The following is a 21878-nucleotide window of genomic DNA, read 5'->3' as shown; positions in this document are numbered from 1 at the left end:
CTTTTCACTGGCTCAAACCAACCCAAAATTCCCATTTACAGGTTGCCAAGCAAGCCAGACAGTTTTCACATTTGCAGGAGACAGCCCTGCCTGGGAGTTGCCTTTTGGGATCATAAATGCACACAACGTCCCACAGCACTGGGGGGACAATTAGAGCTTGAAGACCAAGACAAGAGAGGAGGCACTATTTAAAAATGCTTGTTCAAACACCCCAGAAAGCAACCTAAAACATTCTGTTCCTGGTTTGTATTTGTGTGATGTTCATCCCATGACACTGCGTGTAAATGAATGGTGGTAAAGTTTGGAGTTAAAAAAGGAGGACAGAATAGGAGCCCCCTCATCTACAGTAGTGTGGTGGGTTAACCATGGGCTGGAGGCCAGGTGTTCACCAAAGCTGCTCTACCTCTCTCCTCCTCAGCTGAATGGGGGAGAAAAAATACAATGAAAAATTACAATGAAAGGCTCATGAGTCAAGATAAGGACAGGGAGGGCAAACCAGGCTGACCTTGGAGAAATTATTTTGTTACTAATCAAACTGAGCTGGATAATGAGAAATAAAACCAAATCTTAAAACACCTTATCCCCACCACTTTCTCCCTGGGCTCAGCTTCACTCCCAATTTCTCTACCTCCTCCTCCCAGTGGCACAGGGGGATGGGGAATGGGGGTTGTGGTCAGTTCATCACATGTTGTCTCTGCTTCTCCTTCCTCCTCAGGGGAAGGCTTCCTCATACTCTTTGCCTACTCCAGCATAGGGTCCCTCCCATGGGCAACATGGTTCATGGTTCCTCCATGAACTTGTCCAACATGAGTCCTTCCCAAGGGCTGTGCTTCTTCACAAACTTCTCCAGCATGGGTCCCTTCCACAGGGTGCAGCCCTTCATGAAGAGGCTTCTCCAGTGTGGGTTCCCCTCAGGGCAACAAGTCCTGCAACCAAGCCTTGCTCCAGCGTGGGTTCCTCTCTGCAGAGGTCCTGCCAGGAGCCTTTTCCAGCTTGGGCTGCCCAAGGGGTCACAGCCCCCTTTGGGCATCCACCTGCTGTGGCGTGGGCTCCTCCATGGCCTGCAGGTGGATGTCTGCTCCACTGTGGGCCTCCATGTGTTGCAGGGGCACATCCTGCCTTACCGTGCTCTTCCTCATGGGCTGCAGGGGAATCTGTGCTCTGGTGCCTGGAGCACCTCCTGCCCCTCCTCATTCCCTCACCTGGGTGTCTGCAGGGTTGTTCACCTCACACATTCTCACTTCTCTCTCTGGCTGCAGTTGCTGTTGCACAGCAACCCTTCCCTCCTTTTTGACTGTGTTACCCCAGAGGTGCCACTGCCCTTGCTGACAGGCTTGGCCTTGGCCAGCAGCAGGTCCATCTTGGAGCCGGCTGCCATTGGCTCAGTGGGACATGGGGGAAGCTTCTAGCAGCTTCTCACAGAAGCCACCCCTGTAGTCCCCCAGCTACCCAAACCTTGTCACGCAACCCCATTAAAAGCATAAAGGTGCTTCAGCCAAGCTACTGCTTGAAGAGGAACTCCTTTTTTTTTTTTTTCCTTCTTCTTTCTTTTGCAATCATCGCTTGCTTGACAGGCCCAGACGGAATTACATCACTTCCTAAAAGCCATCAAAGAGAGTCCATCTCCTGAAGAAATGCAGCTCAGATGCACCCTGGCAGGAAACAGGAAATGTAAATGTTCGGGTGCAGCCGGGAGCCGGCCCGGGCGCCCCTCAGGTGGGAGCTCCGCCAGGCAAGATGCAAAAGCAAAACCTCATCCTGCTGCTTTCTGCCCTGGTGCTGGCCAGAGGATCTCCTGAGAATGGTGAGTAGGAAGGAGAGAGCCTTTTGCCTTCTGAGGTGGGACCGTGTTTCATGCCTGCAGCGATGGGACCGAGTCGGAGGGCAACACCCTTCAAAGCGAGCGCTGGGAGAGATGTGTGGGGACTTGCTCTTCGGTTCTTCTCGCTGTGTTTACCCTCTCTGCTCTCAGCTGCCTGACTTTTTCAAAGCTTTGACTTCTGTCCTTATACCTAACCCTGAATAGCAGCAACCAAATCCTACCACGCTTACATTTCCTAAATTACAGTTGTGTGGGGAACCAGAGTTTCCATGCTGGCGCACCGGACATTTTGGTTCTAATTTTAATTATTTCTTGTACTTTTTTAACCCCACATCCATACCGTCAGCATTTAATAGCAAAGTTAAAGAAGCAGCACCGCTTCCATTCAAAAGCAGACTGCCAGTTTCCACAGTCCTGGTGCACTGAAACCAGTTTAACAAAAGAACAGCCCGTTCCAGAGAGAAATATTTTGAATTCTTGGCTGCAGAACAAAGTGGTCAGCACCTTGGACTTCAGTTCTGACTTTCTGAAGGGAAGAACTGTCAGTGGAAAAGCCGCTTGCAACACATTGCTGAAGCTTTGAGGTGGCATTGCAGAGGCTCTCACCCATTCCCGGAGGGTAATTTGTTCTGCTGGCATTTTGGCAGCCAGTGACTGCACAAGACAGGCAGCTCTTTTTGCAAAACCTTGCCAGGTGGTGCTTACATGCCTTTTGGTGTCAAACAAATCTCTGCCAAAGTGCCTCCACGGGGACTAGGAGGGTTTGCTGCCTCTGTGCTGTTGCGGAGAGTGGGGGCTCTCCAGAAAGCAGGGGGAGAGGACGGTCACTCTTTGGCATCACTGGACTTGTTTTACCAAGGTTTTAGAGGTTTACCAAGGTTTTAAAATGCGTAGGTGAAATAGGTTGGTGAATAGGTGAAATAGGTGGTTTGGTATGGGTATTTTTTCCCTGAAACCCAGCACTATAAGCATGCTGGCTGCTAGTGTGCTGCCTAGCTACTAGGGCTTAGGAGTCTTACTTGGCTGTCAGGGTGAGCTAAGAGAGGCATAAAATGCTTTCATCTTCCCTGTGTTACCCACAGCCCTGCTGCATTACAGACATGTTAGGAGAGCGTGCAAAAATGTAGCTCAGAATCAAAGTGATCATAGGACAAATGCCACTGTGGACAGAGTGAAGTGGAGGTCCCAGAGAAAAAGAGGGGCATGATGCAAGCATCAGAGTGATGATCATCTGCAGTGTACTGATCAACATCTCCAGAGGGTGGAGGGACTTCTTAGTTCCTGACCCCCCCTCCCCCCCAGCCATGGCTTGCCCCCCCTATTCCTCTCTTTGACTGGCATTAAGGCACAAGGTAGATGTCCTATATCAGGTGCCCCAAATCCCTCCCCACTGACTTCAGAGGCTTCCTACCCATAACTTCATCTCTCAGTTCTGGTTGATCTGGGAATAGTTCCTTCATGGGAGTGAGTCCGTCCTCCTCAGCCACTGTCAGCCCTCCTGTCAGCTGCTGGGGAATGGGGAGAAGAGCATCTGTCAGGAGAAGAACAGGGACCCTTGTTCCCCAGGCAGAAACATCTTCTACTTGTGCAGACAGCCAGCCCCAGAATGTACCTGCAGTCTACTCTGCCTGCAAGACCTGTGGGGCAAAGTTGTGAACTCAGGTCTAGGGGGGAGAAATGAACTGGAGGAGAAGAGTTTAGGTAGGAGCTTATGTACCCAACAGGCACTGCTGGGTCAGGAGCCCCTCTACGGAGGGCAGCCTCCCTGTAGGGTCCTCTATTTCCACCCCTCCTTGCTTACAGATCAACAGGTAGGACTTCTAAAGGAGTTTTTCTTCCATTCTCAGACACAGTCCTCTCACCTTTAAAGTGGTCTGCTGAAGAAGGAGGGCAGGAGCTCTTGAGGATCTCCCAAGTCTCACCTCTACTGTCTAGAAATAATTTACAAAGTAGGCAATGAGAGTATGACTAAATATTGCTGCACAGACAGCTTGAAGCCTTTATGAGTGCTGTTCCCATACCATGCTGGAGCCTTGTAAAACCCTAGTCTTGCCATTTGAATTATGATCAGCAGACATTTTTCTCCTGGCTATGCTACAATTACTCTAAGCCAGCAGCTCAAAGAGCATGTCTGAAGTCTCAGCTGTGGGTGGGTGCTGGCTCTCTCCTGGCTCCACAGTGAGCAGACATCAGGGTTTGCACCGCTCTCCCTCACTTCACCCAACCCCTTGCCTTATGCAGGCAGAAAGCCTTCCTGGTGACCTGCTGAGGGCCAGCAGTGGCCATCCCTGCTCTGGGTGATGTTCACTGCTCAGCCTTGCAGCAGCCCTAAAGATCTAACTAGGTGTGTGCTGACTGTAGGAAAAAGTATTAAGGCCTTTACTGTAGCTTATAGGAAAAGGCTGTGACTCTATGGGCACGTGCCAGGGAAAGCCATCTCACTCCAGGTTCGGTGAAACATGTGGGAAATTGCAGCCTAAATGGTCTGATGTAGGGAGCAAGAAAAGACGTGAGGGAGAGAAGCAGTAAAGTGTGTCAGATGGTGTAGGTGGAAGAGCTGGGCTGGTTGCTTGTAGTGCTTTGTACTGCCTGTTTCCCTGCACTATTGTTTGGAGCTGTCATTCAAAGCAACATCACTATCAAAGGTTCTACCCAGCAGCTTGTTCCATGAACACAGGCAGCAACTCTCCCTTTGGCAGAGAATTGCCTTTTGAATGAAGTACCCTATGGAGCCAAAGTTTCTAAAGGAGTCATATTTTTTACCTGTTTCCACCTAAATTAATGAACTTGAGAATGAGTTTGAACCCGTCAGTCACCTGTTACAGTATTTTAGCAAAGCAACAATATAAGAAATGAGGATTTGCTATAACCTTTCTCCAAAGTGCAGTCCTCTAAAGAGCACATGAAACACCCTTTCTACTGAACACACCAGTTCCTTGTACAGATTTACTCCTATTCCTCCCTCTTATCCAGAGACACAAGCTTCCACTGTGTTACATTCAAGTACTTCAGGGACATCCCTTCAGAAAATCTCTTATTTATATCAGCAGGATTGTACACTAAGTTTCGGTCACTGATCCCAGGCTATTTTCCCTCAAGAGATTTTAATAGTTGGAGAGCCTCCAAAGCTTTTAAATCTTTAATTCTAGGGTCCTCCTGAGAGCGAGGAGCACCAAGAGATTTGCATCACAGTGAGGTCATGTGGGTGCTGCCAATGCAGAGTTAGAAGGCCATAAGATTAAGTAGATGCGAGCAAATACATACATTTGTCTGGAAAACCTTTAGTATTGGGGGTGAGAAATGAGATTACAGGTCCATGGCTTGACTCTGAGAAGCATGACTGGATTTGCAGCACTGACAGCAAACACAGCCCTTCAGCTGAGTGGAAGTACTGGGAGGAGAAGGCAGTTTCCATCGGCTGTAAATGAGCTTAAATTGTTGTTTCCTCTTTCGGGTTATATCTAGATAACACCTTCTAAGCACCCATTTTAATAGGATCTTGCCTAGAGATTAGCCATCCTGAAATGCCTGTGCTCCCTCATTAGAAGAGCCAAGGCACCCAATAGCGAGCCCCTGGGCTTTTAAGGATTCCTCTTCCAGCCAGACTGACAGGCAGGACCTGCCACAACAGGCAGCTGGGCAAGCCCTGGCCACAGCAAGGAACAGCCCTTCCTACAGCAACATGAAGTGCAGGGAGGTGAACAGAACAGGGATGAGTCAAGCAGAAGGAAAGAGGATCATAAGGACCATGTGGAGTCCTGTGAGAATACCACCAGAGGGAATGTGTGTTTGGAGCAGAGTGATCCAGGGTATGGTACCTTCACTCCAGTATACACAACATCATAGACTTTTCCTGTTTTGTCACTCTCTTGTGAGCCCTCATTTCACTGCATTTTTAGAGCTTTTAGGAAAGTCTGGAAAAACAAAAATTCCCTTTGAACCAGTAAGCTTGACAAGCCCATTGACTTAACTCCTGCTTTCCCTCTATCCCATCCCTTTTTCTTCTGTCAGTAGAAACAGTAGTGTGATCTGAAAAATTTCCTTCAGAGATCCCAACCCTCAAGTCTGATGAGAAGGTAGCAGGGAGACTGATGAATTTACAGCAGAACTGAATGTGCTGACTGCATGCTATTTCCCTTTGCCTCCCATCCAACTGAAATCAGAAACCTGTTTGCCCACTTACTTCATCAAGAAGCTCATATCACCACCTCTGAGTGCTACAGCACAAGCCTCAGAGGAAAAAAGGCTGCAACAACAGAAGTATTGTTTGTTTGAGATGCAGTTGTTTGGACTCCAGTCTGCAAAGCTGCTGCATATTCACCTCCCTCTGTCTCCCTTGAAAGGCAGGCTTGGTAGCACCTCCAAGACTCACATAAAATCTATCAGCAATTTAAGCATATTTTTAATGATACCAAGGTATAATGCCTTATACCATGGTCTCTGCATACAGGAACATGTAATTTGTAAGAACTGTAATGTAGTGTTTTTTGAGACTCTGCTTGCTAGTGTTTCCTCAGGCATTCTAGTGCTTTGAGGAATAGGCTCTATAATACCTCAGTGGTTGGAGCCTGTGGGCTTCTTGGCTTCCATCTCCATCTGTGCACATCTCCCTATTAGGCTGTGACACAGCTGCATGCCAGACCCTCTCCCTTCTGCTCTTGAAAGCATGGGAAGTGGCAACATTGACTGGGCTGAAGCTGTTGTGTGCTCCCTTCCACATCCCTTGACATAGGGAGAAGGTGACATAGGGAGAAGGTGACATAGGGAGAAGGTGACATAGGGAGAAGGTGACATAGGGAGAAGGTGACATAGGGAGAAGGTGTAGCAAGACAAACCTCTTTTAGGGCACGGCGCTCCAAGGTCCAACCAGGTGTTCCAGGAGAAACTCACAAATAGTGCTCTGAGTCTAATGCTCTCAGGGCTGAGCAGCCTGAATCGGTGCCACTGCTCCAAAAGTGGCCTCCCCTCTGGCTTCCTCAGGTGTGAGCTTTATTGGTCCCCTAATCCTGCTCATGTGCAGTAGGGGCCCGCCCTAATCAGGCACAGGTGGGCTTAACACAAGCTCATGCCCACTACCTGGCAATTAGTGCCACCTGGTTGCCTCATTTCACTACAAGAAGGTACCACCTTTTTTTCTGGGCCCCAGGAGGTCCAGAGAAAGCTGAAGCCAATGTGGTGGTTGTGTGAGCACCTACCTGCTCCTTGGCTGAGATTTGCAGCAAGCCAAGGTTGGTGTCAGATTGGAGCCAACAGCATGGAGCTGAGCTCAGCAAGAGGAAAGGCACCAGCTTTGCCACATCAAGGATATATCTCTGTGGTCAGATGTGACTTGCTCCTTGTTCCATTCAATTGGCTTTGATTTTCCTTCCTGAATGTATCCTATGTTATGTTACCACAGAATCACAGAATTATTCTGCTTGGAAAAGAAATTTAAGATCTTCTAGTCCAAATGTTAACCCAACTCTACCACATCCAGCACTTAAACCATGTCCCTAAGCACCACTTCTATACATCTTTTAAACACCTTCAGGGATAGTGATTCCACCACCTCCCTGGACAGGCTATTCCGGTGTGTAATTACACTTTCACTGAGAAGTTTCTTCTAATATCTAATCTAAACCTCCCCTGATGCAACATGAGGCTATTTCCTCTTGTCCTGAAATACTGTGTTCTGTAAAGTTATGCTATGTTGTCTTGTGTTGTGTTGTGTTGTGTTATGTTATGTTCAGACTACCTTTCGGAGGAGCTAGTAGGTCTCTGCAAGATGAAACCCAACCACAGATGACAAGACAGTACATGATATGAAGGACCACTGCAAATCTCCCTCCAGGCATGGAAAAAGATATTTGAATAGCATTTCACAAAATCTCCAGCTTTCAGATACCTTCCTGCCCAGCTGCAAACCTTGCAACCATGCACACTACAAAACAGCCACTGGGGCCAGCTGCAACACAACCCACTCACTATTTTGAGCACTTTAAACTGAAACACTATTAAAAAAAAAACAAAAACAGTTATCTGGGGGCCAGCCAGGTGGGTCTCATGTGGCCCAGGCAGCTGGTTGTGGTGAGTGTTGCATTTGTACCAGGAAGTCTAAGTCAGTCCCTCCCTGCTGAGCTGGTAGTGCAAACTCTTCCTTGGTGCAAGCCACCAGGCTCACCCAAGTGCAGGCTGTGATTTTCTCTACTGTGTTAAAAAAGATGATGTCTGGGTGGCCCCAGAGTAAAAGCAGCCCCCATGTGACAGGTAGGGCATTTTTTGGGTCAGCTTTGGTCCTGAGAGGTGACAGACAGGAGAGCTGGAGGGAGACATGTCGGGGCAGCAGGTGAAACACAGGAAATAAGCAAAAATCTTACAAGAACACTGTGCAACTTCTGCTGAAAGATGTATGTAATTCATGCGGAGAAAAGATCACTGTAAGGGGAAATGGTGTTCAGAGAAGAGATGCTGTTTAGTCCCTGGAATTATGCAGAGAACAAAAATACATGTCAGCAAGGTCACTCACTGTGATTTGCCATTTTCTTCGCCTAGGGACTAGAAAAGGTAATTCTATTTCACACAGCGACAAATCATTTGAAATCTGCTTCATAGCTCAAAAACAGGCAAATAGAAAGTACCAGAGATGCTGGAAAAATCTCTCTTGAAAATGAAAAGCAGCATACGTTGCAGCTGGAAGTTTAGCCCTGCAGTTAATGAGGTGTGACAGTTTGCTTTTGCTTTAAAGCCACACCGTGCTTTAGGTATTTGAAAAATCCATTTTAGCTCTAAGAGTAAATGAAAAATAAGGTCTTTTCCCCACACCCCTTCCCACTGGCACCATTTTTAGCAACAGGCTTGCCCTTGTCAATATATCAAATGAGGCAGACGAGAGTTTCAAGGGCAATGGCTGGAGGAGGGAAATGAAGCAAGGATGTCGAAGCGGTTCAGTGAGGCCAAGGTGGTTCAGCAGCTCCATCAGTGGTGCCGTCCATCAAACCTCTGTCTGCAGTGTGGCCATTTCTGGTGATACCTCACCTCCCTGTGCAACAATTGTAATGGAGTGGCTGAAATAAAATACTGCAGAAAAGGAAAGCCAAGTGGCCAACACTCCTAAGGGAGTAGAGCTCTGAGACTTGACGAAGCCAGCAGATCATGGGGAGGGTGGAGGAGCACACATGTGAAGGGTCATTACTTGCAAGGGGGGCAGAGGTCATGTTTTGCTCTTGGCTGAAATATTAAATACAGAAGAATACAATATAGAGACTATCAATTTGTATTTTGCCATTGTTTTGTGTTTTGCCATTGAAGAGCTAACATCTTTGTTGTTGTATCTCAGTAAAAAGCCCTGGTGACTTTGCAGGACTAAATACTACATTTAAGCATTAGAATGTTAATAATAAATTATACCTTTCCCAGTTTATAGGAAGGGATGACACAATCAGATGCCTGGGTGATGTGTGGCATAAAAATCTAGAGAAATCACTGCTGTCACACTAAAATAATTTTACCTGTTTGTAAGTGTGTTTCCTGGAATACAGTGTTATGAGACACTCATCTCCTCTTCGAGGCAAATCTGACAGGGAATGAGATGCTGCAGGTTGGATTAAGCAAGAGATAGCGCTCTAATCCCAGTTTTCCTCTCTCACTTGGCATCCCTGAGAAGGACAGCATCCTGTCCTTCTGATTTCTCATTTGTAAAATGGAGAAGATAACTGCTCATCTCTCAGGGCCATTATGAAGATTAATGTGTTTACAAGCGCATTTAAAATGCTAAGTACTTTTGGTTCTAGCCCTGTGAGATTTGAAATGCCAGCAACCTTAAGCTCTTGCAAACTCTAGTGGAAACGAATGCTGCCCAGCACTTTACAAGAATGAGGAGAAACACTATCTCATTGCAAAAGCCATGAAATCCTACCCTGCTTCATTGCATAAAATGAGAGCTGCACCATGCTGACGTTGTATCTGAAAGGGAAGGTAATACAAAATATCATAAATTCACTTAATGCTAAAAGAAAACAGAAACATTAAAGGTTTTGCATTTGGAAAAATGTTGGTATAATTCATCTAGGGGTTGAGCCCTGCACCCTTGGCTACAACAGGATTATTGGTTTCATTATGAAATACAGTACCAGCCCAGAATTTGCTGTAGTTCTGCTGAACTTTAAACTCCATGACAGTCAACATAGATTTAATTAGCCTCAAAAAGTACTTGATTCACCATTACTAATATAGCCAATTCCAGACATTTCTCTTGCAAAATATATGCTAAACCTCTGGGGGAGGTTTAGGTTGGACATTAGAAAGAATTTCTTTACTGAGAGGGTGATCAGACACTGGAATGGGAATGGGAATGGGAATACTGCCCCAGGAAGTAGTGGATTCTCCATCCCTGGAGATATTTAAAAAGAGACTGGATGTGGCACTCAGTGCCATGGGCTGGGAACTGCAGTGGTAGTGGATCAAGGGTTGGACTTGATCTCTGAGGTCCCTTCCAACCCAGCCAATTCTATGATTCTATGATTCTAAATGAAACCAAAACCCAAATCAAGACTCGAAACCTACAGTCTTGGCATTTGTGAAGAATACCCAGCACTGCCACTTCACTGCATGGTCCTTTACCCATCCTGCAGGATCAGACACAGCACCAGTTAATTTAATTTGTATCCAGTAAAGTCCCTGTGTTACTGCTACCTCTTCTAGTCCACGCAGAAGTGAAAGTCAACAGCAGGCTTCAGACTTTCTTCCACCAGTTCTGTTTTTCACAGTGAAACGGATTTAACACATTTGAGAAAGCACAGACACAGGGTGATGAGTGAGGGTGAACCTGGGATAATGTTCTTCCTGAAGGGAGTGCTGACCCCTGGGGCTTGTGGGGTGGAGGGAAAGAGGTTGCAGCTGTGTGCCACAGACATGGGTGAGGAGCAGAGTAGGATGGGGGGGTTTACTGAGAAGACTTTTACATATAAGCAAGACCAGGTGCCAACCTGCAAGGAAAAAGTCTGTGTAAGACAGCTACATGCAGGTGGACCATGCAGGCTGACATGTCCCAGTAAAAGCCAGATAAAGTATGTTGTCAGGAGGTAGGATTTTGTGACGAATTTATACCTGATGCCCAAGACTTCAAATCTGTATGTACAGGGCATCTGCTGATTTGCTTTTAAGACATCAAATGAAAAGTAAATATTAAAGCTATATGCTTTGACACACTGATAATATAAAAAAGAATGCCTAAAATGTAAGTTGTCTTCATATATTTTGCAGGCTCTGAAAACGATGGTTCAGGAGATGGATCACCAATATTACCAACTTTTATAGTAACACCTCCACCTGCTACACAGTCCTCAACTGTGAATGACCAGGAGCCAGAACTTGCCACTGCAGGTGCTACTGAAAGCAGCAGTGAAACAGAAAATACTCCAAGTACTGAACTGAATGCCTTGAACAATCAGGACAGCCTAGAAGCTGCAGAACAGCCTATCTTAATATATGCAGTCCCCGTTGTGCTGCTGGCCTTGCTGATTTTGCTGATCCCATTTTTTGTAATACATCACAAAAGGAAAAAGTCTAAGCAAGGTAAGGATATTTTTAGGATGCACTCAGCATTAACAAAAGATAATCTGGAGGTGTGTGAAACCACTTTTAGGATGTACTTCTCTCGTTGTGGTTGTAGTTGCACATCTGACAGACAGGAAAGGGACCCATCCCCAGGCAGAAGTACCTGAGCACACAGCTCTCCTTGGGCAGGAGCCAGTTCTGCTTTTTTGGCACCTCCTGTGCTCGCTGCACACCCATGGGAGCTGCTGCACCGAGCTCCAGCTCCTGGCAGTGTCAGGAAAAGTGTAAGGATGTAAATGTGGGGTTGCAAACACTCTGTCTAGGATTAATAACTCCGTGCAAGGTGCATGTGATGCTCCTATTGCCTATACTGCCCACAAAGTGGAGCTGCTCATAGCTTCAGTAATATAAGAACAAGCAAAACCGTTTTAAGGAACATTTTTAAAGGATCCTATAGGGTGGTGGCAGCTCTGAAGATAGGGCAGTAAATGAGGTAGGAGGCCCGTGGTCAGGCTGCCTGCATGTTACAATAGGGAGCACAGTACTGCAGGAAGCTACCTTGGTCTGTTTGCAAAGAAATTGGTAACTTGGAGTGTGAAGCAACAGAAAATAAACTGAGGTGTCAAATTAAAACAACACAGTTGGTAAGTGAAGTCCTGAAATGGTCATAAGGGTATCTGTACAGAACAGGAGTGCAGCTGTGAGCTCCTCAGCCTGCAAACAGTGACGTTTGCTCAACACAGATTTTAAGTTGATTTTTCAGAGCATTTTTAGGCTGCACCTGCTTTACCACTGGGTCACCCTCATAGCAGACTCTGAATTCACAACCAGGCATCTAGTTCTCTGCCTGCTTCTGGATGACCTAAAATGCAATGACACTCCAGAGTGATGGGAAATGTGTAACCTGGAAGGAGAAAAACCCTTGGATCTCTTTGCCCTGAGCCTATTGGCTGAGGCTGGGATTTTGGACATCTTTAAGGCAAGGCACACAATTCCATGGCCTGGGTTGGCTCTGCAGTTTGGGAATGTGCTGGAACAAAGGGGAGGTGTCAGCACCCAACAGCAACATTGAATTTAAAAAAGACTGATTTAAGAGAGTATACAATGGGAATCTTTACAATGAGAATATGTGGTTCTTCATTCTTTTTTGAGGCTGAGCCTATTCAGTCACTTGATTCCTGCAGAAGTTATTTATCTGACTACTGGCTGTAACACTAATTTTTTCTCCATCTTTACTTTTTCTTGGGGTCATAATTAGCTTTGGATCCCTTTTGACATTTGTCTAGTTCAGTTTCTTTTGCCTAACTGAAATTTAATCTGCCATGCAAGCCCACCCCCACTTCTCTCCATGAATGTCTCCCAAAGTCTCTAGGCAGAGACAGGTTGCCTGCATGTATTCTGCAGCAAAATGTCCTGACACTTCCAGCAAACATTTTTTTTTTTTTTTTTTTAGCAGTGGTTTCTTTTCAGGATATCATTTATTCCACAACATCTGTTTTGCTCAGGGATCAGGCATCTGCCGTGTCCTGCTCACCTTGATGCTAACACTCAGTTTCCTCCCAGCATGGATGAGCTAATAATGAGCTGCTTTTAGTGTGTTCAAGAGTAAAAATAATAGGGTATTCTGAAAATTACAAACAGAATGAGATATTTTGTCTTTTATCTACAAGTTAACTATTAAGCCTTTTGAAAATGCAGCTTGTTTTACATGACCCTATTCAAGTCTTGCTTGCAGACTGGACTCCCTATACAACAATGAGCAGAACTATGAACACCAACTTTTTTCTTTTCCAGATGAGCTGGGGAGTGAAAATGTGAAAAGGTAAAGCTGACAAACTTCACTCTTGGGGTTTTTTTTATTCTTTTACTCTAACTGGATATTATGATGTTTGGCTTCTTCGCTGCCTGTTTGAATTTAACGGTGCACTAAGCACCTTTACCTTTTGCCATCAACTATCTCAAGAGGTAGATAAAGTGTGATCTCAGTATCTTGCTTAAGCTATAATCAGGAAAATAGGTTCCCACTGCCTGCAGCCACCCCTGTACCTCTCTAGGTACCCCCACAAGACACACCAAGAGGTGCCAGGTGCCTCATGAGCAAAGGGAGCAGTTCCCAGGCTCATAGCTTTAACTCTCCTGAAGGACTTCCGTGTCTTGCTCCCTTGCTTCTTAAGCTTGTCTTCTCACTCTGAGGTGAGGCAGGATGGCTCACCCAGATGCCATGGAAGCAATGCCTTAGGTGCTGGGAAAACATGCCCAAAGTTGCATGGCTCTTATCAGAGAGGTAATTTTTACATTGCTAATCATTTCTGGAAGTTATTAAATTGGCTTTATCAGGAAAAAAAAAGGGGGCTTTGCTAAGTATATTTTTTCTACTGTGTGACTCCAGAAATGATCAGCAAAGGGAAGCTAAATGGAGACATTTAAATAAAAGTTATTCAACACACTGACCTTTCCTTTTGAAGTTGATGTCAATGTCAGTCAAAGCTAGGATGAAACTTTAAGCCTTCTACTTTTATTACTGGAGCAACTGAACATGTGACACATGTTCCAGCAGGGCAGAGACAAACTATTTTATTTTTCAGCTTTCTTTTTACATCAGGGACAGTTTTGGAATAGCTGCAGTTGTGTGTTCTGGCATAGCCCAGACTGCATGGTGTGTCTCCCTCTGCACGGGATGTCCCAGTCGGCCCCACCTCTGCCCAGAATGACATCTCAGCACTGCTCCTTCAGACCTCTTGGCAGCTACCTTTTTTCAGACCCCCTGGGCTGACATCTTCTGAAATTACCACGTTAGGATGGCTTTCCAGAGTTTCTACACATGTCTGAAATTATGAAAGACTCATGCAAAATTATTCTGTTGTAAGCTGTTTGAATTAACCATTTTGTGCAATGCCTATTTTTTTCTCCTCCCTCCTCTCAAGTCCTATCTTTGAAGAAGACACCCCCTCTGTTATGGAGATAGAAATGGAAGAGCTTGATAAATGGATGAACAGCCTGAACAAAAATGGTACACGGTAACCCCCCACTCCATCATCCCTCTCTTTCTAGCTGATGTAAATCCCATACATATAAAACCAAAGTAAGACATTTTGTATGCATGTCACTGCTTTTGCTACAACACTTTTGGTTGTGTTCTTGACTCCTTCTTACTAAAATAGCAGCACAAATGTCAGGGGTAGAATTGTTCAGAGGAGTATTTTAGTTTGTGTGGGAGTTTATTTTTACCATATGATAGAATATCATAAATGTTTTGAGTTTCCACAAGACACTTCTATTAAACACACACAGAGCTGTGAACGGTGTTTATATTTTTTAAATACACATTTTTCATGCTAAATACTAGTTTCTCTGAAGCACCTAGTCCTTGCAGTCCTCAGAGTTCCTATGAAGTTCTGAGCTCCACATTGTGCTGTTGTAGAAGAAACACACATTAACTCTTAGTTCAGAGCACAGTTCACTTAAAATTGCTGCCAGAACCCTATGGTGACATCCCTCCCCTCATTCTGTCTTTACCCTCTCTTTCCACCTCTGCTGCATGAAACATGAAGTGCTCTTTGCTACCAGCACCATTCATTATCTACATCCTCCCTGGCAAGTCTCACAGCCCATGAAGCGATTGATACCTGCAGTAACTACTACCAGCAACATCTTCAGCTCCTTGTTAGTTACTTCTAAATATCTTCTATTTCTTCCCCCATTTTTTCTCCCGACTGAAATTTCCTGGTCAAATCATCTCAGGGTCCTGAATGCTCCGTCAAGACTTTCTGCAAAAAAATGGATGTCTTTGGTAAGGTGTGAATTTACCAAAGCCCAATTTTAGACTGCTAACAGCTTTTCACTGGCTAGGAAATGCTGGAACCCTGATATTTTTTACATTCTTAGTGCTTTGCCTTATAGCTCATTTGCCTGAGCTCCTAGGGATGCTTTGTTTTCCAGGACATAAGGCTCTTCAGAGCATTTCTTTGCATCAGCACAGTGCTCCACATGATGGGGTTTTGACCTTCGCGCTCCATAAGCTCTGTCAGGAAAAGATGTGCTCAGCAGCAGTAGTGAAATAGAGGCATTAAGTGTAGTACATGGGGAAACAGTGCTGTAAATTGTTATTTTTTTTTAATTCTGTGGACAGATGGGAGTAATAGTTTACAAATTTTATTTTATTTTTTTGTTTTGTTAGTGTTCCCTAATCTCCAGCCCCCAAATTCCCAGCTGGACTGTAAAACATGGGTGTAACTATAAGCAGTCAAAGATTAACAAATAGTCCTCCCAATGGTAGTTTATAGGAAATAGTCCTCAAAAAATAATTCTTTTGTACAGGTGTACATAAACAACTGAAATACATATAATAAAGAGATTATGGCAACACCTACCAAAGGGAAGGAGGATTTAAAACACATAATATTTATGCTATGGGGACCATGCAGATTTTGCAGATGAAAGGGTGTGGAAGAGCATCTGTGGGTTTACATTCTAGAGAGACTGCACGATAAAAGCTGATGCAATTTTGAAATAAATTTAAATGAACTGCCAAGAGTAACTATAGTCTCATTTCTTACCCTTTTTCAGCTGACTGTGAATGTTTGCCTACTGTAAGAGAAGAGGAAAAAGAATCAATTGCCAACCCAAGGTAGTTTTAATTCATTACATTATTTGAAAAAAAATGGCCAATGTTGTTCCAAAATTATCTAGTTTTTTAATATGAATTAGTAATTAGAAATAGAGGTATTCTAAGTTTTAAAGTTTTTATAAATAGGGACTTTGTTTTCAACTGAAACAAGAGGTTTAATGCTGTTATTTCTAAACTGCTCTCTGCTTGTAAATTGCACCCCAAAATAATTTTGTGGTTGTTAACCTCTGTGATACAGTCAATCAGATGGCACAGTTTCCCTCACTGATCAGACTTTCATTGGTTTCCCAAGGTGTTCACACAAGCATTCCTTAGGAATTCCTAAGGAATGGCTTCCTTAGGATTCCTCACAGGCACAGACACCCAGCATCCCTCTGCTGCCAGATCCCTGTAGATCCCTGAGGACCCCTGCCAGAAGTTCTGTCTGGATCTGTGACCTGCTGGCCAGGGGCTTGTCTGACCCCAAGAAAAACCCAAAGGGTATTTCCAGTGCCCTCATGCAGTTCTCCCCTTGTGCTGGCACCAGCTCATGGGCTAAGCAGAGATCCCAGGGGGATGCAAAACCATAATCCCCACAGCTTGTAAATTTAAAAACTTTCTGGCTGGTTCCCTCAAGATTTTGGCAAGAGGCCCTAAAACCCTTCTCAAACACCCATTTTTCCAAATCAAAAATTCTGGTTGCAGCTGGAGACAAGGGGCTGTACAATGTTTTTTTCCTTCACACTTGTGCTGCAGCTGCATTTTGGGGAGGAGACAAAGCAGTTCCTCTGTGCCAGGTTACAGTAACAAAACAATTAAGCCATCCTGTGTTTTGAGAAAATCCCTGGTACAGTGGAAGCAGTGGACACAAGCAGGCAAGGCCAGGAGAGAGGAAGGATGGGAAGAGGAGGACCTGGGTCTTCCTCTTCCCATGGCACCAAACAACTCACCTCAAGAAGCTTCTCTGATGGAGCTGCACCTTCCACTGCAGAACATCATAATGTCCCAGTCCCCCTTTTGTCTGAGTTTCCTGGCTCAGGAGTGAAATAGCAGTGATGTCAATGACACTGATGCAGAGTTCTCAGCTCAGTCAGTCCAAAGCTGCAGTTTCAGGGTAGCTTTCAGATAGGGCTGCTCCACTGCATCCATTTGTATTTAAAAGGTTTCTGCTTACTGCTATGGCAAGAGAAATTGTTGTTGCTGGGGGGGGAATGTTGGGTTTTTGGGGGTTTTTTTTTTTGAGCTTTGTTTCTTTTTTAAAAATAAAACTTAGGTTCCTGATGGAAGCAAGCATGGTAATTTTACTCTCAGCAGCTGGGGAAGATGCTGGCTTCAGTAGCCATCTGGGTCTTCCTTTCCAGCTCCTAAATGATAGCTCAGAGGGGGGAAACTTAAGGAGAGGCAGCTGCTCAGCAGTTCTCTGAAAACACATTTGCTGGGAGACCACTGACTATAGGAGGGAGTATAGGAAAAAGTGTGCAGGAGCACACAGCAGAAATTAGTGATCCTATAAAAGCCTTTTTAGGCACAATGACACCCCAAGCATTAAGTTTACTTTCCAAAACTTGACCAGTTCATCCTCAGAAAAAAAACAGCATGAGCATCCAGCTTGAGGTGACATTTTAAATATCATCCTTGCTAAGATGTACTTTGTCCTGGATTTGCATTAACCCCATCAGAAGGTGGGGTTTTTGCTCTTGACTGGCAAAAGATATCTTTGGTCCACACTCTGCCTCGAGTTCCCCACCTGCAGAATAGAGATATTGTCACTTCAAAGCACTGTAAGCCTAAAGCAGCCCTGTTCAGCCAAGTGTGCTTCAGTCAGAGCAAAGTTACACACATTATTTAAGCATATTTTCTTGTGATTGGTATCTTAGGGTCAGACTGCAGAGAAATTTATGCCTCTAAATTGTAGGAAGACAAACAAATTAAAATTAAAATGACAGATTTATCTCTAAAACTTTCAGAGCTGCTCAAAGGTTGTCAGTTGAATACAAAGTACATGCTTATTAAGTGCCATTTCAGATCCTGAAAGACTGCTTTGTCAGGGCAAATTTCTTCCCAAATCATGGTAATTCCTTTTTTAGATGTTACTGATAATATTTCAATAAGGTAAACATCTCAAGGCCTCACTGAATGCAGCTGCCTAAGTGTTGTTTCCTGCTTCATAAGATGCTGGGGGGAGTGGAGTTCATCAAGACCCAAATGTTGTGAACTGATTTTTATAAGGTATAATTTTGAAAATATCTGAAACTAAAGATTTCAATAATGACATTTTGACATTTTCAGAATGAAAGTTGTCCCAAAACTACTTTTCAGAGTAAGTGACTTTTTAATATAGAATTTTACAAAGCTTTAAAATACAGAGGCCTGTGGTGGTAAAATATTGCTAAGTGTTTCCCTCAGCTCAAACTACTTTTTCAAATTTCATATTATATAAAAATTTGAAACATGGTTCATTTCAATGTGAAAAGGGTTCTAAAGTAATGGAATTTCCTGGAAAACAAACAAACCAATTGGTTCCAGTTTATTTCTGCAATTAAACCTTATCAGACAAAGATCTACTGCTCTTCCTGACCAGAATCTTAGCTGATGTAATAAGGTCAGAAGGAGAACTATATACAGATAAAAAGATGGTTTTAGCAGCTCTTTGGAGCAAGGAAAGTGAAAGATGATGGAGTTAAATTAAACAAAGCTATAATCATGGAAAAAAAATTGTTCTTGTGAGCATCAAGGCTGAAGATTTATGCACAAGAGGCACAATATGAGAGCCCAGGCCCTTTTGCAGGTGGAGGTCATTCTGCTTTGTGCATACATTAAGTCAAAAATATATATGTGTGTGTTTATATATATATATTTTAAATACATGCAATTAAAATAATACAATTTGCCTTTGAAACCTAATGTTAACTCCTGACTGTGTCTGAGCAGGGAACCCATAAAATCTCCCCAGCCTCACCCAGGCTCCCATCCTGTGCTGGCAGGAGGCAGTGGGCAGGTGGGTGCTGGGTCACAGGCCAGGGTTGATGCTGCTGCCAGGCACAAGCTGCTGCAAGACCCAGCTCTCCTCTGGAGACTTTTACCCCCCTTTAAAAAAAAGAAGTGCAGCCCATCCCCTTCACAGTCGGGGTGTTTGTAGGTTGCTGAGTCTGATGAAGCAATACCCCTCTACTTAGTCACACCTCCTGAGGGGGCTTGGTTTTTCTTGGGCACTGCTGGGCACCCTCCTAGTCTTTTCATCTGAAAAAGGGCAACTCTTCCTTATGGAGAGATGTTCTGGGTGGGGAATAAGTTGGTACAGAAATAAATACTCCTTTCCCAGGCTGTGCCTCAGTTTGACATTTTGAAAAAAAATTCAAAATATTATGAGTGGCCCTTTTAACTTCAAAGGTGGTTTAAAACCCTGCTGTTAATGCTGCCTGAAATCTAACCAGCTGATAACAAATGTCACATTTTAATGTTGCTGTGAACATTATTCAGAGAGTGCAAGTAAGCAAGTTAGCTAGGCAGAGACCAGCAGGACAAAGAAAAAATCCAACTGTTACCAGGCCAGATTTAATACATAAAATTTCATCTGTAATAAACTATTCTCAGCTTTGGAAAGAGGGCAATTTGATTGCTCAGTCCTTGCCTGGGAGCAGGGGAAAGGGTGTTTTGGGTAGCCACTAATCTGCAATCAGGCCAGCCCTGCTGCCAGCATCCGGCACCACGGATGGGGTCATTTCATGCACTGCATGGCTGACACGTTTGTTTTCTGGTAACACCTTCTCATGGACTCCAAAGGTACTCTTGCATGGTATTTGCTGCTGAGACAGCTAACCCAACAGCATGACACTGGTGTGTTTTTTTCTTTTCCATGTGTACACAGTGATGGTGAATCATGAAGTCAGAACAGCAAAGAACTGGTAAAAGGGAAGCAGCGCACGAGCTAACAATTCCCCAAATGTTGGATGAACTGGATTTAAACATAATTAAACTCAAAAGGCCAGGGAAGCAAATGCTTTTGTTGTGTCCTCCTACACACGGTCTTCAGAAACACCACCAATGAGAAGGGGAAAAAAAGAAAATAAGGAAAAGCACTAGAGTAAGATTAGGAGCTGATTTAAATTCCTTCTGCAATGAGATTCATCACAAATCTAGAGAAGCCTCTTCTTTCCCCAAAAAAGAAGTTCTCAAAATAGTCCATATTTCTGTTTAGTTCTTCAGCTCTGTATTGTGCAGAACAACTTCTCTTCCAATTTTGCTGGGGTTTTTTTGTTGTTTCTTTGTTTTGTTTTTTCCTAATATAAAAAGCATCCACAATTCCAGACTACCCTGCTTTGGTGGATGTGAAGCTCATGCCTATGCAAAGTTTGCTTTTTTGATTTGTTTTTTCATAACGGTGCACTGATTTGCACAGGACTTCTGCTGAGGAGCTATCAACTGGACTGACAAGCCAGCTCTGAGGACAGACAGAGCAGCTGAAAACCTCTCAAAGGATCTAATGGAAGCAACTGCAGCCCAGTGAGGACATGGTCCTTACAGCATGGTTTTGGGTTTTCGAAGTAAAAGAACTGGATTAGTGAAAAATATTATTTTGAGATTGCTTTACAGTTCATTGTCTCCCCACATTAGCACCCCAAGCCAGCTCTCCCAGTTTAACCCTCCTCCTTCCCAGTGCTGTTCTTTACAACCACCTGCTTCACAAAACACTCAACTTGAAAACATTTCATTTAAAAAAATCAGAGGTTGAAAAATCAAGCAATTCAGTACTCACACCAAACACAAGTTTAGGTAAGTACATGTTTTGTGTAACTATGTGGTCATGGTTTTCAGGGGCAGCAATATTTCTGCTCCTTTTGGTTTTGAGTATTGATCTGGGAATATCTGAAAGGCATTGACTTCTAAACATTTCAACTTTAATTACACAGGGAAAAAAGCCCCAAAACTCTTCAACATGGGAATTCAAATATTGTAATTGTGCCCATTGATTTTAAGTGGCTTGTCTCTTATGGATGTAGTTTAAATATGTAAAACACGGAAAAGTGGATCCTTGTTTGTGCAAAGCTTCCCCTGCCTTATTTTAAACATTAAATTCACATCCTACTGTGTCTCATATCCTCCCATATCCTACCTATCCTCATCCTTGTCTTCCCACCCAATAAATGCTTAAATCTGTTTCATTTTGCCTGCAAATATTTCACTAATGTGTTATCATGCACAGCTTGGTTAAAGAGATCAAACAAATGCCCCAGCCCCCTGGGATGACAGCTGAGTGTCACCAATAGCTGACAAATACAGAGGAGGGTTCAGCTTTACAAGTAATTGAGGATGTGTCAAAATAAAAAAGAAAAATATTTATAGCTAACCATATTCATTCATTACTGAATATGACTTGGCTAGTGATTTTCTCAAAGAGTAAAAGATTTATCATTCCAAAACATTTCATTGCAAATATTGGATTTAATATTTGAGCGATGGTAAATTCATTTTCCCTGCATGGATTATTTTTAACTTTGAAAGTTCGCCTTTTTTAAGAAAAAAAAACATCTCCACAAGTTCCTGACAGTAAACTAATTCTCTGGAATATTGACTTAAAATAATGCAGTCACAAAGGGAAAATGTGAAAGACAAATACAGATTTATTTTTTTTTTTAATGGAAGTGGATATTTTCCTGCAGCAGGTTTGTTAGCAGCTTCTTTCCAACACAGACAGATGCCGTGCTCAGATGTCCTGCAGTTTGCAAAGCAGGAACCTGGAGATGCCCAAACCAGAGAATGTTTAATTTAACAGCACACACACACACAAAAAGATTTATTTTGAGGCCACTGCCAGCTGTGTGGTTGGAGGGCAGGCAGCGGGGACCCAGCTGGCAATGCTGGTGTCCAAGTGGTGACTCCTGCCCTGCCTTGCTTCAGGCCACACAGCTCCACACC

At 44.0% G+C, this 21878-nt stretch overlaps 1 protein-coding gene across 6 annotated transcripts; it reads left to right on the top strand.

The window, feature by feature from the left end:
* The first annotated feature begins 1593 nt into the window (after positions 1 to 1593).
* TMEM154 (transmembrane protein 154) lies at positions 1594 to 20533 on the top strand. Of its 6 annotated transcripts, none has more exons than XM_071742947.1 (7): positions 5476 to 5631; positions 11063 to 11374; positions 13151 to 13178; positions 14281 to 14366; positions 15923 to 15983; positions 18252 to 18282; positions 20362 to 20533. In XM_071742947.1, exons 1-7 carry the CDS (start codon positions 5505 to 5507, stop codon positions 20371 to 20373), a joined length of 657 nt encoding a protein of 218 aa, XP_071599048.1. In that variant the 5' UTR covers positions 5476 to 5504; the 3' UTR covers positions 20374 to 20533. The 6 variants fall into 6 exon arrangements, 5 of the variants coding, with proteins under 5 accessions (XP_071599051.1, XP_071599048.1, XP_071599049.1 ...); XM_071742948.1 differs by having other exon boundaries at positions 5477 to 5631; positions 19831 to 20533; XM_071742950.1 differs by lacking the exons at positions 5476 to 5631; positions 18252 to 18282 and adding an exon at positions 1594 to 1804.
* Positions 20534 to 21878: the final 1345 nt, after the last annotated feature.

This window comes from Heliangelus exortis, chromosome 4, assembly GCF_036169615.1.
Source record: "Heliangelus exortis chromosome 4, bHelExo1.hap1, whole genome shotgun sequence".
In the NCBI taxonomy this organism is placed as follows: Eukaryota; Metazoa; Chordata; class Aves; order Apodiformes; family Trochilidae; genus Heliangelus; species Heliangelus exortis.
The sequence above is the reverse complement of the archived record's forward strand: the minus strand, read 5'-3'. Positions and strand labels throughout refer to the sequence as shown.

Excerpts from the sequence above, each read along its gene's own strand:
- TMEM154 (XM_071742945.1), top strand. The coding sequence starts at position 5,505 with ATGAAGTGCAGGGAGGTGAACAGAACAGGGATGAGTCAAGCAGAAGGA. Across the intron at positions 13,179-14,280 it reads GGGAGTGAAAATGTGAAAAG|TCCTATCTTTGAAGAAGACA; the intron begins GTAAAGCTGACA and ends CCTCCTCTCAAG. Across the intron at positions 15,984-20,361 it reads GAATCAATTGCCAACCCAAG|GACTTCTGCTGAGGAGCTAT; the intron begins GTAGTTTTAATT and ends TGATTTGCACAG.